Source organism: Orycteropus afer, unplaced genomic scaffold, assembly GCF_000298275.1.
Source record: "Orycteropus afer afer isolate SDZICR_OR568_19922 unplaced genomic scaffold, OryAfe1.0 scaffold00130, whole genome shotgun sequence".
Classification (NCBI taxonomy): domain Eukaryota; kingdom Metazoa; phylum Chordata; class Mammalia; order Tubulidentata; family Orycteropodidae; genus Orycteropus; species Orycteropus afer.
The window spans coordinates 1839324-1850352 of NW_006921717.1; the positions used below are offsets into that span (position 1 = coordinate 1839324).

Consider the following 11029-nt stretch of genomic DNA (forward strand, 5'->3'; position numbering starts at 1 on the left):
GGAGGCAGCGGGAGGGCGGGCGGCTGAGTGGGCCCGGAGCTGCAGGGCCGGAGCGGCGGTGCCGCCATGTCCGACACCGAGAAGCTCAACCTGGACTCTATTATCGGACGCCTGCTAGAAGGTGGGCCGGGGTCGGGCAGGGCCGCGTCCTGGCCCCCTGCCCAGCCCGGAAGTGGCGCGCGGGCGGGCTTGCCCCTCCCGGGTCCAGCATAGCCTGGGCGGGGACGGCCCCGAGCTCCCGGCGCACCGCCGCTCCCCGACTCGCGGGCGCCCCTGGGCGGGGGGCGGGGGCGTCCAGGGCTCGGTCCGGCTCGCGGAGCAGCCAGCCCCCTCGCGAGGGCTGGGGTTCCCGAGTCCGGGAGGGACCTGAGATGCCTAGTCCGGGGAGGGGTCCTGCGCTCAGGTGTTGGTTTCGGGCCCGGCCCACAGCAACGTCCTGTAGGGGGCCCCGCGGGTAATGGGGTCCTGTCGTGGGGAGCGTGAGGCGGAGGTCCCGAGAGACGCCGCAAACAGCCGTCCCTGGGCGAGGAGGGCTTCTTGGGGCCGCGCGTGTCGCCCGCCCGCCCGCGGGGCTGGGGTCCTGACGCCCGCTTCTCCCCCAGTGCAAGGCTCGCGGCCTGGGAAGAATGTCCAGCTGACCGAGAACGAGATCCGTGGTCTGTGCCTCAAGTCCCGTGAGATCTTCCTGAGCCAGCCCATTCTTCTGGAACTGGAGGCACCCCTCAAGATATGTGGTGAGCCCCCTGAAAGTGGCATTGGACCAGGGGTTCCTGGGTGCCTCCTCCATGAAGCCCATCCCTGGCCTGGGTTTCCACTGAGGCTCTACACCTGGCGCTGACCTGATCCCTGGGTCCCAGGTGACATCCACGGCCAGTACTACGACCTTCTGCGGCTGTTTGAGTACGGCGGCTTCCCCCCAGAGAGCAACTACCTCTTCCTGGGAGACTACGTGGACCGGGGCAAGCAGTCTCTGGAGACCATCTGCCTGTTGCTGGCCTACAAGATCAAGTACCCCGAGAACTTCTTCCTGCTCCGTGGGAACCACGAGTGTGCCAGCATCAACCGCATCTACGGCTTCTATGATGAGTGTGAGTGGTCTGTGGTCCACCCAGTCCCGAGTGCCTTCCTCTCTCTTCAGTGGGACCCTCACTGGCCTGGCATTAGCCGTATGGGTGTCATGACAGGGTCCCCCGCTAGACTGAGCTCCATTAAGGCACGGCCTATTTCAAGCACACTTGTTGGGCCTGATCTCCCTGATGGGACACACTCAGGAGGGGTTTGGGGAATGTTGCTGGTGGTTTGTGTTCTTAACGCGTTTCCCTGAGGCCCTGTCTGGACTCCGTTGGCCAGACACTGATCTGACCACATCAGGTCTCACCTGGCCCTGCCTCACTCCAGGGTTGCTGTGGCCTGTCCTGCTTTAGCAGTCCATCCTGGAAGGGTGGTAGGCAGCGCAGTGTGGGGTTGGCGCGTGAACCACCTCCCTTGCCTTTCGCTTTGTTCTCCCGGCTGGGTCTGGATGCTCACACGGTACCAAGAGAGGGTGAGAGACCCAGGCTGGGAGGGGGGCGGCGGCGGCAGGCAGCCGTGTCAGATTTGGCCCCTTGGTCTAAGCAGGCAAGAGACGCTATAACATCAAACTGTGGAAGACCTTCACCGATTGCTTCAATTGTCTGCCCATCGCGGCCATCGTGGATGAGAAGATCTTCTGCTGCCACGGAGGTGAGGGCCTGGGCACCCGCTGAGCACCCGCTTCTGTCTGGCGTGTGGCCACTGAGGGAAGGAAGCCGGAGAAGGCCGAGCCAGCCAGCCACCGCAAAGGGGCTGTGGAATGGAGCTCAGTTTGTTGGAGGGCGAGTTTCCTGTGGCCTGGAATAGTAGCTTGGGTCACATCTTAGCTGTCACTTCTTCCAGGAAGTCTCCTCACCCCTAGTGTTGAGCTGCATTTTTCCCGTGCTGGCCTCTGCTTATCTGTTTTCTTCAGAGCTGTGGCACCCCTTCGGGGCAGAGACCAGGAAACACCAAGGGGAAGATGAGGCCTGGCTGGGCCCGGGAGTCCAGGGGAGGGAGCTGGTTGTGGTAGGTGGGGTGAGGCTGCCTGGGATGGGCTTGCTCAAGGCACCTACCGGCCTGCATCTCCCAGGCCTGTCCCCGGACCTGCAGTCCATGGAACAGATCCGACGTATCATGCGGCCCACAGATGTGCCTGACCAGGGCCTGCTGTGTGACCTGCTGTGGTCCGACCCCGACAAGGACGTGCAGGGTTGGGGCGAGAACGACCGAGGCGTCTCGTTTACCTTCGGGGCTGAGGTGGTAGCCAAGTTCCTGCACAAGCATGACTTGGACCTCATCTGCCGGGCGCATCAGGTGGGCACGTGGCAGCGCCGGGTCTGCAGGGGGCGGGGCGGGGCTGGCGGTTCAGGCCCGGCTCACGCTTCCTGTCCTTGCCCAGGTGGTGGAAGATGGCTACGAGTTCTTTGCCAAGCGGCAGCTGGTGACACTCTTCTCAGCTCCCAACTACTGCGGCGAGTTTGACAACGCCGGTGCCATGATGAGTGTGGACGAGACTCTTATGTGCTCCTTCCAGGTTGGTGCGGGGGAAGGGAGCAGCAGGGGTAATGGCCCCTCACATGCTGCTTCCAGGGTGGGTGGGCAGCAACGGGTCCCCAGCCCCATGACTCTTAGTCCTGTCTCCCATAGATTCTGAAGCCCGCCGACAAGAACAAGGGGAAGTACGGGCAGTTCAGTGGCCTGAACCCTGGAGGCAGGCCCGTCACCCCACCCCGCAATTCCGCCAAAGCCAAGAAATAGCCCCCCTGTGCCCGCCCCTCTGCCCCAGTTGTTGCATCGACTGTACAGAAGCCACGCTGCCATGGGGGGCAGGCCGGCCTCTCAAGCCCACATCACAGGGACACGGAGCTATGGTCTGTTTTCCTTTTTTTAATGAATCAATAGCAGTCCAGTTCCCAGGGTTCCTTCCTGCCTGCGCCCGTGGGGGCTACAGCTGGATCCTGGGGCTGGGCTGCAGCTCAGGGTAAAGGCAGGCCAGGTCGTGGGTCTCCAGCCGTGCTGGGCCTCAAGGCTGGCAGCCGGATCCTGGGGCAACCCATCTGGTCTCTTGAATAAAGATCAAAGCTGGATTCTTGCCACGGCCTCTGTCTCCCTTGTCCCAACATTAGGCCTGGCAGCCCTAATGCCTAGAGCCACCGGGAAGGAAAGCCTTGCTGGGCACCAGGCCCTGGCCACACACGCAGACCATGGAGGTGTTTTGAATTCCAAGCCAGGGCCTGAGAGTTGGGAAAGCGAGGCGTGGAGATCACAGGGGCTGCCACAGTGAGTCCAGGCTGAGAGCGGGACAGTCATGATGGGGGGGGGGGGGCGTGGGCTTGTCCCAGGGCCAGAAGCCCCATGGGGACTCTTGTGGAGGTGGGGCTGAAGAGGTTGCCTCCAGCCTCTGCCAGACAGGGAAGATGAACTGAGGCTCCAGGACCTCCAGTCAGGTAGCAGGCAGCTCAGAGCCAGGCCTGGGAGCAGACATGATTGGCTAGGGTTGGGGGAGAAGGCAGGACCTGACCCAGGCCGGTCACTGTCAGTAGTAGACAGTAACCCCACCTGGGCCAGGCCTCTGTCTCAGTAGCCCTCCAGGTGGCCCAGCCAGCTGGGGACCGGCCTGGCAGTGGGCTGGGCTGGAGGAGCGGGAGGCCACGCTTCATCCCGTTGACGCATCCCCTGCTCAGCCCTCGCCTTCGCTGTCCTCGGCCAGCACAGGGCTGGGGCCCTGAGGGGAGTGTGCGGGGGCCAGGATGGAGCCGAAGAACAGGGAGCGGAACTGGAAGAACAGGGGAGCCTCAGTGAGCTGTGGAAGCTGTCCCCTCCCCTCCTCCCACCCGGCTCCTACCTTCTTCGGTGGGGGGGTCCCGGGCACTGTGCTGGGCTCAGCCTCGTCCTCCTCCGAGTTTGGGCCAGGGCTGCAAGAGGGCTGGGGGCCCGGAGAGAGGAGGGGCGGTGCCCGAGAGCCCTCACTGCCCACGGTGGTTTCCATGGCAATCATGTAAGAATCGATGTCATCGTTGGTGAAGTCGTCCAGGTGGGGTGTACTGCAGGCAGAGCTGGGGAGTCACCAAGGAGCCGGGAGTGGAGAGGAGCTAGGCATCAGGGCCCCGCCTTGAGGCTCTGAGGGGAGGGGGCTACTGCCCGCCCCTGGGTTCTGGTAATTGCTGGTTTTATGACTTCCTGATACGTTTGGAGGAGAGAGGAAGCTTGGGTTCGTGGTGGCTTCCTGGAAAGAGTGGGCCTGGAATCTTTGATCAGAGTTCAGGTAGGGGCCTGGGAAGAGGAGTCTGGGGCCAGTCTGGCCCAGCTGGGGGAGGGGAGCAGCAAGCCCTGTGAGCTGGGCCACCCGGGGCCCAGGCCCCGCTCTTCCCAGGGGACAGAGCTGGAGCACGCTGGGGCCCAGGGATACGCTGGGCGAGGGGCCAGGCCAGACTTCCTGCTTCTGCTGCACTGGGCCCGGCCTCCCAGCCCACCTGCCTCCCCACCCTAGGCGGGTGGCGCCCTGCCTCCCAGCAGCCAGCTCTCTCCTCCGGCCTGGGAGGAGGTTCAGGGGAGGCCTCAGCCAGAGAAGGAAGCGGCTGAGCCTTGGGGACCTTCCCTGGGTGGGAGGGGTCTCCCAGCACAGCTGACCATGACGTGTCTGTAGAGCTGGAAGCTGTGAGGCCTTGGGGCCTGACGGGAAGTATGTGTGCGGCGGGGGAGGGGACGGCTGCGATGGGCTCAGCCAGGGTGCACCGGTGCGGAGGAGAGGGAGGCGAGGGTGGTGGTGCCCTCACCTGTGAGCCTGGAGCGGAGGCTGTGGCCGGCAGGGCTGCAGGGAGCCCAGGTCCTGGGACTGCGGGTCTGGCTCTGACAGCGTGGCTAAGACAAAGTGGCCATCCAGCAGCGTGTCCTCAACGGTGAAGATGGCTGGTCTGGGCAGGGGACCGGCCCGAGGGTGCTCAGAGCCCCTAGGCCCCGGCGTCCCCGAGGCCTCCCCTCCCGGGTCCCAGGTGGGAATTACCTGCCTGGAGTGTCGAAGTGCATGCTGAGGGACAGATTGGCTGACTCGGCGAAGCTCAGGAGCCCCTGCAGGAAACAAGGTCAGCCCCGCACTGCGCATGGCACTGGGGACGGCACGGGCCCAGGACACCTACCCGGAATTCCTTGAGGCAGAAAGTGATGGCCACCCCTTCCTGGGCCTGCAGCTGCTGGAAGTCTTCCTTCCCAATGCTCATCTCTGTCACCATGGCTCTGATGTCGCTATCTGTGGGGCAAGAACAGGAGGAATTTTGGCCTGGGCCCCGGCCCCTGCCCTTGCCTACGCCATCCCCGTCTGTGTCCATCCCCGGCCAGCTCCCTCACCTGCCTCCTCCTCTTGGTAGCTTCGCAGGATGACCCTGTGGCCTCGACCAACGCCCAGTGTCACTTCGGCCAGCGCAGGGGGAAAGGGCAAAACAGCCTCCCCCAGGACCCTGTGGGGGGGGGGGGCAGCATTATACCCAGGTCAGGCCAGCCCCACCTGGTGGCCTGGCTCTCAGGGTACTGGAGGTAGGGCAGACACACGCACAGTCACTACGTGCACACACACCAGCATCTAAGGGAACTATGCCTGGGCCAGGGTGGATGCCCCAGCAAGGAGAGGGCAGGATGAGCAGGACTGGTCCCTCCCTGTCACAACACCAAAACCACTACAAGAAGACAAGAGAGGGACACACAAGGACCCAAACAGGTGGGCAGCAGCTGGCATGAAGGGGTGGGAGAAGGTTCTCCTTAGGAAGAAGGGAAGAATGGGGCCCAGTGGAGGGGCGCTACACCCACGCCGTCCCTACCAACAGGCCTTCAGAGACGGCCCTAACTGCCTCTCTTGGGGAACACATGTTGATAAACATTTACAGATGAAACAACATCTAGAATCTGTCTCAGCAGGACAGGAGCTGGGGGTGACGGTCCAAAGAACCAGTTTACCACACTCTACTTGTGTGTATGTGTGTGTCTGAAACTGTCCTTAAGATAAACAATGGTTTTCAGAAAGCAGAGGTTTCAATTTTGCCACAAACCTCGGACCAGAAGGGATAGCCCTCCCCATGCTCTGTCCAGAGGACTCCTGAGCAGGGCTTTCTCCACAGAACTTGGGGAAAGATACTCAGGACCCAAAGGGACATCGACATGTCCCAAGGCTGAGAAATGATGGGGCCTTGGCCTCTTGGATGCAAGCAGTGCCCAGGGGTCACTCCTGAGCTGGCCCTGAACAGGCCCCCTGCCTTCCCTGGAGTCCTCCCCCAGTCCTCGGTGCCTGACTGCTCAGAACGCTGCACCCTCCTGGACAACTTCCCGTCTGACCTCCTGCCTGGGCCTGGGGACTCCACGAGGCCAGTGCTGGGCAGGCAGCAGTCAGAGCACACCCTTGAGTAGGGAGTACTTCCGAAGGATGACCGGGCCCTAAAAGGGACTGAAACCCTGAGCTGCCGAGTTTAGGGATGGCCCTTCAGGCTGCTTAGGCCAAAGAAAGTGCTCCCTAGAAGAGAATTCGGACTAGGCCTGAGGGGCCCAGACAGCGAAGCCAGCTCTGAGGCGTGGAGAATACAGGGCTGCAGAGACTGTGAGGAAACGGAAGAAGGGACCCCCATGCACCTTTCCGCTCAGCCTCGGCCTCTGAAGAGCCAGATAAGGGCCCAAGAGCAACCAGGGCTGGGGGCCACAGACCCTGTAGGGAAATGGAGAAGTGCCTTTAAGAGCAAAGGGGCCAGACAGAGGGTTCTGCTTGAGGCAAGGGGCGTACTCACCTGGCCGGGGCTCGGAGTACATGGGGGCATGACGCTGGGTCGAAGACAGCCTGCAGGGACTCGCAGTCCTGGAAGGACAGGTTGTGAATCTTCCTCACTCCTGTGCGGGCAGATGGGGTCTCAGAGGGCCTCTCGAACTGCCCCGACGCCCTGCGGGGCGCCCGCTCGCGGCTGCCCACTTACCGTACTTGCAGTGCAGCTGGACCACCAGGCGGCTGCTCCTGCCGTTCAGGGAGATGCAGCACTTCTCCACCGTCCTCTCCAGCGTCACCAAGGAGCGGAAGACCGACAGGAAGGACTGAGTGGGAAGCAAGCCAGCGCTGTACCTCCTGTCCACCGGCTTCTGTGCCCCAGCCCAGCCCATCATCCAGGACGCGGACCACCAGGTGCCTTGGTTCCTGCTGCCCGCCCTGTCTGCAACGGCCCTACCCTCCCTCCAGCTCCCTGGTAGTCACCCACTGCTCCACACAGCCCGCTACCCTTGGCGGAGGTCTTTACTGAGCCCCTCTGTCTCCCATTAGCATCTACTGAGTGCCCGGAGCGGAGGCCCTGCAGGGGGAGGGTCCTGAGGAGAGGAGCGCTCACCTTCATCAGGATCTTGCAGCGGACGGGGTCCTGGTTAGGGGGGGCCACCTGGTACTGCTGGAAGAAGAGCGGGGCGAACAGGAAGCAGGCGTAGGCCGAGCGGGAGGAGTTCACGGTCCGGAGGGAGAGCTGGGCGGGGTGAAGCCCGGGAAGAGACGGGGGGCATGGTCAGGGCAGCGACAGCCTGGCCCCTGCTTCTGCCCACGCAACTGTTTTGTCGTCCCCCACCTCCCCACACACCAAACCAACCAAACCCACTGACGTGGAGTCCATGTGGCCTCACAGTGACCCCACGTGTGTCAGCAGAACTGTGCCAGGGGTATTCCTGCCTGTGAGCTCTACAGAAGGTGATTCCAGGTCTTTCTCCCTCAGCGCCACTGGGTGGGTCTACACCTCCAGCCTTTAGGTTGGTCCAGAGCAATCCGTTTGTGCCACCCAGGCCCTTTCACCTCCACCATCACCTGTCAGATCCTCCATCTTCAAGGACGGTCCCAGCCAGTCCCCCCTTGAGAAGCCTTCCCTGACTCGGTCTCAACCCTGCTCCGACTGCCAAGCGTAGTGCCCTTCACGGCCGTCCCCACACTCTGCCTTTTCCCCCGCGTATCTCTAAGGCTAAGCCACCCCCAGTCCGCCAGCCGGCATCCCAGGGAGGGCAGCCGCTCTCGGCTCCCACCCCAGAAGGCTGATAGGGCCCAAGCTGAGTGCCAGCAACACGGCCGAAATCGAAACAGCCGAGCGCGGCCATCATGCTCGGGGAGGCAGCCCCAGCCCCTCACCCCATCGTGCAGGAGTTCCAGGTAGAGCTCGTCCCCGATGCGGGACAGGGAGTGGACGGCCTTGCCGAGCACTGCGGGAGAAGCGGAGAGAAGGGTTAGGCAGGAGCCTCGGTCTGTCCCACGTGTCCCCGCCTCCCGGACTCACCCTTCACGTTGCCGCCCGTCACCAGACACCTCATGCTGCCCCAGCACTGCACCGGGCTGAACCTGCACGCCGGCCCGCGAACGCCTCCCCTACTGGCACGGTTCGGGAATCCGGCCCTCCGCGGAGTGCCGGCGCCCTTCCCGCTGCCGCGCCGCCGGCCCCGCCCCCGCCCCCTCATTGGTCTGCGCGCGCGCGCGCCTCCGTCACGTGACAACGCCCCGGGCCCTGCCGTCACGTGACGCAGCGCGCTCCCGGGCGCTGGCCCAGGTCACGTGGCTGGGAGTGCTGCGGTCTCTCCTGGTCGCCCTCGGGCCGCTCTCGGCCCCTCCGTTCCGCGGGGCGCACCGGACGCGATGAGCGCGGGGACGACGCTCCAGGGCGGGAGGTGCCTGGCGTGAGGGGCGAGCCCTGGGCTCGGAGGCCGGAGCCTGGGGGCGAGCCAGCTGGGACCCTAATTTTCTTCGCGGTTGCTGGGGGTCGGGGGCATACGGGGTGGGAGCCGGGCCGTCCGCGAGCAGTCTGGACTGGGGCCTCGGACACACATAGCTAGCAACTACCGCCAGCTCTCAAAAAAGGTTAAAGCACGCGCTGCAGGGGCCAGGGGTGGGCAGTGGCTGCTCAGTCTAGCTTCGGAGGGAGGGTCGTTGATCCTTGAAGAACGAAGATTCTCCGGGCGGAGAAGGGGCGGAAGGGGGAAGGGCAAGAGTGGAGCGTGTGGGGCTTGGCACCGGGGAGGGGGAAGGGGCACAGCCAGACGATGAGGGCACTGTGCGAAATTCTGGTTTTAAGGGTTTTCAAAGACCTGTCGTGTGTGAAGAGGGGATGTTCATCCACTGGAGGTCCCCACCAGTGTGAAGTGGAAGGGGGGCCAGGGAGGGAGCCCTGACCTCTAGTTCCCTGTGGCACCGAGGAGTGCCAGTTCTGGGAAGGGCCCTCCGCTTCCCTGTAGGGTCGCCCTTCGCATGCCCCTCACCTGTGTGCAGGGAGGAGGCTCTGGGTCTCCTGCCTCTGCATCTCTGCACCCCACTCTCCTTGCTCTCAGCTCTCCAGCCTCACCAGCTCTCACCCCTGCCCTAGAGCAATAGGGGAGGAGGTTCTAATTCCCTTTCTCCTTCCAGGGGATCAGTGCCAATGGCCCCACCTCCACCCAGGCATGCAGGCCAGTAAACTGGGAGTAACCCCGGACACCACCCTGTCTCTCATCCTAGACATCCAACCCTTCAGCAAGTCTTGACAGCCCTACCCCCTCCTTGTGACCCCACTTCTACCACCCTGGCTGGGGCCACCATCCTCTCTCCCTGGAGGACCGTCTTCTGTCTCCACCCTGTCTCCTCCAACCCACTCTCCAGATGACAGCACAAGTGACCTTCCTAAAATGTCAATTGCATCACACCACTCCCTGCTTAAATCTGCAGTGGTTGCCAACTACTGTACTTAGTATTAGATCCAGACTTCTTATCCTGAACCTGCAGGAGCCAGCCCTCGCCATCGCTCCGCCTGTCCCCTGCCTTCCTCCCCTGGGTCACGGGGCGTTGCCACGCTGGCCCTGCTGGTTCCCTGAACCGCCCACCACCTTTTCCCCTCAGGATCTTTGCATTTGTTCCCACCACTTGGGATGTTCTCCCCGAAGCCTCACAGCCTGGCCCTTCTCTGCTTAGGCCTCTGCTCAGCTGCCCCTCCTCAAGGTTTCCCTGGCTGCCCTCTCACTCAGCCCTTGCTTGTTTTGTTCACAGTGCTTAGGGCAAGCGGAGGACATTTGTACACGTGTTTACTCATTTAAGGAGCTCTGGTGGCGCTGTGCTTAAGGCATTGCCCAGCCTTCCTTCCGAGGAGTGGCTGCTGGGTTTGAACCGCCAGCCTTCTGGTTAGCAGTCAAGTGCCTTAGGCACTACGCCACCAGAGCTCCCAACTAAAACATAGGTGTAGTTCGAACCCACCAGCCGCTCCACAGGAGGAAGATGAGGCAATCTACTTCTGTAAAGATTTACAGCCTTGGAAGCCCAATGAGGGTTCCTATCAGTCAGAATGAATTTGATGGCAGTGGGTTGCTGTGGGTTTGTTTACTTATTTAACGTCTGTCTCCCCCACTAGCACAGGGGCTGCAAGGGCAGGGACCTTGTCGGTTTTGTTCGTTGTTGCACCCTGTCCCTCATACAGGGCTTCAGTGGGTGATCCGGAAATCGGTGTCAATGTGCAGTCCCGACCCCCGGAGCTGCGGCTCTTAGCAGTGCTGGGGTGGAGGAAGGCTCACTTGACCCTCTGCCCAGTTCCTCTCTTGCCTGTGTAAGACCTGTCCCCACTCTCTCTCATCGACGAAACAAGACAGCAATCGCAGCACCAGCTAGCCTCCTCCTTAGCCGCTGCCCCCACCGCCAGCGTAAGTCAGCGTGGCCTTCCCCCTGCTGCTCCGCTGCCGCCTGGAACGGGAGGCCGAGCCCAGTGCTCTGGTCTGGAAGGCAGAGGGGAGAGCTGTGGGTATTCCCACACGCACGCTTCTTGCTCCACCTCCGTGTTTTTTTTTTTAATTTTAATTGTGATTTGCATGAAAGTTTACAGAGCAAATTCACTTTCCATACAGCAACTCACGTGCACTTTGCCTCATGACATTGACTCTAATTTCCCACAGTGCAACAGGTCCCCTCTCACTTCCCACAGTTAACCTCTTCCCTGTGTCCTTCCCTCCCATGCACTCCTGCCCCCTGAGC

General features: G+C 62.6%; 2 protein-coding genes across 2 annotated transcripts; one reads left to right on the forward strand and one right to left on the reverse strand.

Annotated features, from left to right (window-relative positions):
• The first annotated feature begins 66 nt into the window (after positions 1-66).
• Positions 67-2811, forward strand: PPP1CA (protein phosphatase 1 catalytic subunit alpha). Its single transcript, XM_007944699.2, has 7 exons — positions 67-121; positions 603-734; positions 858-1088; positions 1618-1722; positions 2144-2367; positions 2453-2587; positions 2701-2811. The coding sequence occupies exons 1-7, from the start codon at positions 67-69 to the stop codon at positions 2809-2811; spliced, it is 993 nt and encodes a 330-aa protein (XP_007942890.1).
• A 922-nt stretch (positions 2812-3733) lies between these two features.
• Positions 3734-8358, reverse strand: RAD9A (RAD9 checkpoint clamp component A). The gene is made up of 11 exons (XM_007944697.1): positions 8325-8358; positions 8180-8250; positions 7404-7532; positions 7002-7116; positions 6819-6918; positions 5398-5507; positions 5190-5299; positions 5057-5121; positions 4830-4967; positions 3899-4097; positions 3734-3829 (listed from the first exon to the last, which is right to left on the reverse strand). Exons 1-11 carry the CDS (start codon positions 8356-8358, stop codon positions 3734-3736), a joined length of 1167 nt encoding a protein of 388 aa, XP_007942888.1.
• Positions 8359-11029: the final 2671 nt, after the last annotated feature.

Excerpts from the sequence above, each read along its gene's own strand:
- PPP1CA (XM_007944699.2), top strand. The coding sequence starts at position 67 with ATGTCCGACACCGAGAAGCTCAACCTGGACTCTATTATCGGACGCCTG. Across the intron at positions 1,723-2,143 it reads GATCTTCTGCTGCCACGGAG|GCCTGTCCCCGGACCTGCAG; the intron begins GTGAGGGCCTGG and ends TGCATCTCCCAG. Across the intron at positions 2,588-2,700 it reads CTCTTATGTGCTCCTTCCAG|ATTCTGAAGCCCGCCGACAA; the intron begins GTTGGTGCGGGG and ends TGTCTCCCATAG.
- RAD9A (XM_007944697.1), bottom strand. The coding sequence starts at position 8,358 with ATGAGGTGTCTGGTGACGGGCGGCAACGTGAAGG. Across the intron at positions 8,251-8,324 it reads GACGGGCGGCAACGTGAAGG|TGCTCGGCAAGGCCGTCCAC; the intron begins GTGAGTCCGGGA and ends CTTCTCCCGCAG. Across the intron at positions 5,300-5,397 it reads CTACCAAGAGGAGGAGGCAG|ATAGCGACATCAGAGCCATG; the intron begins GTGAGGGAGCTG and ends CTTGCCCCACAG.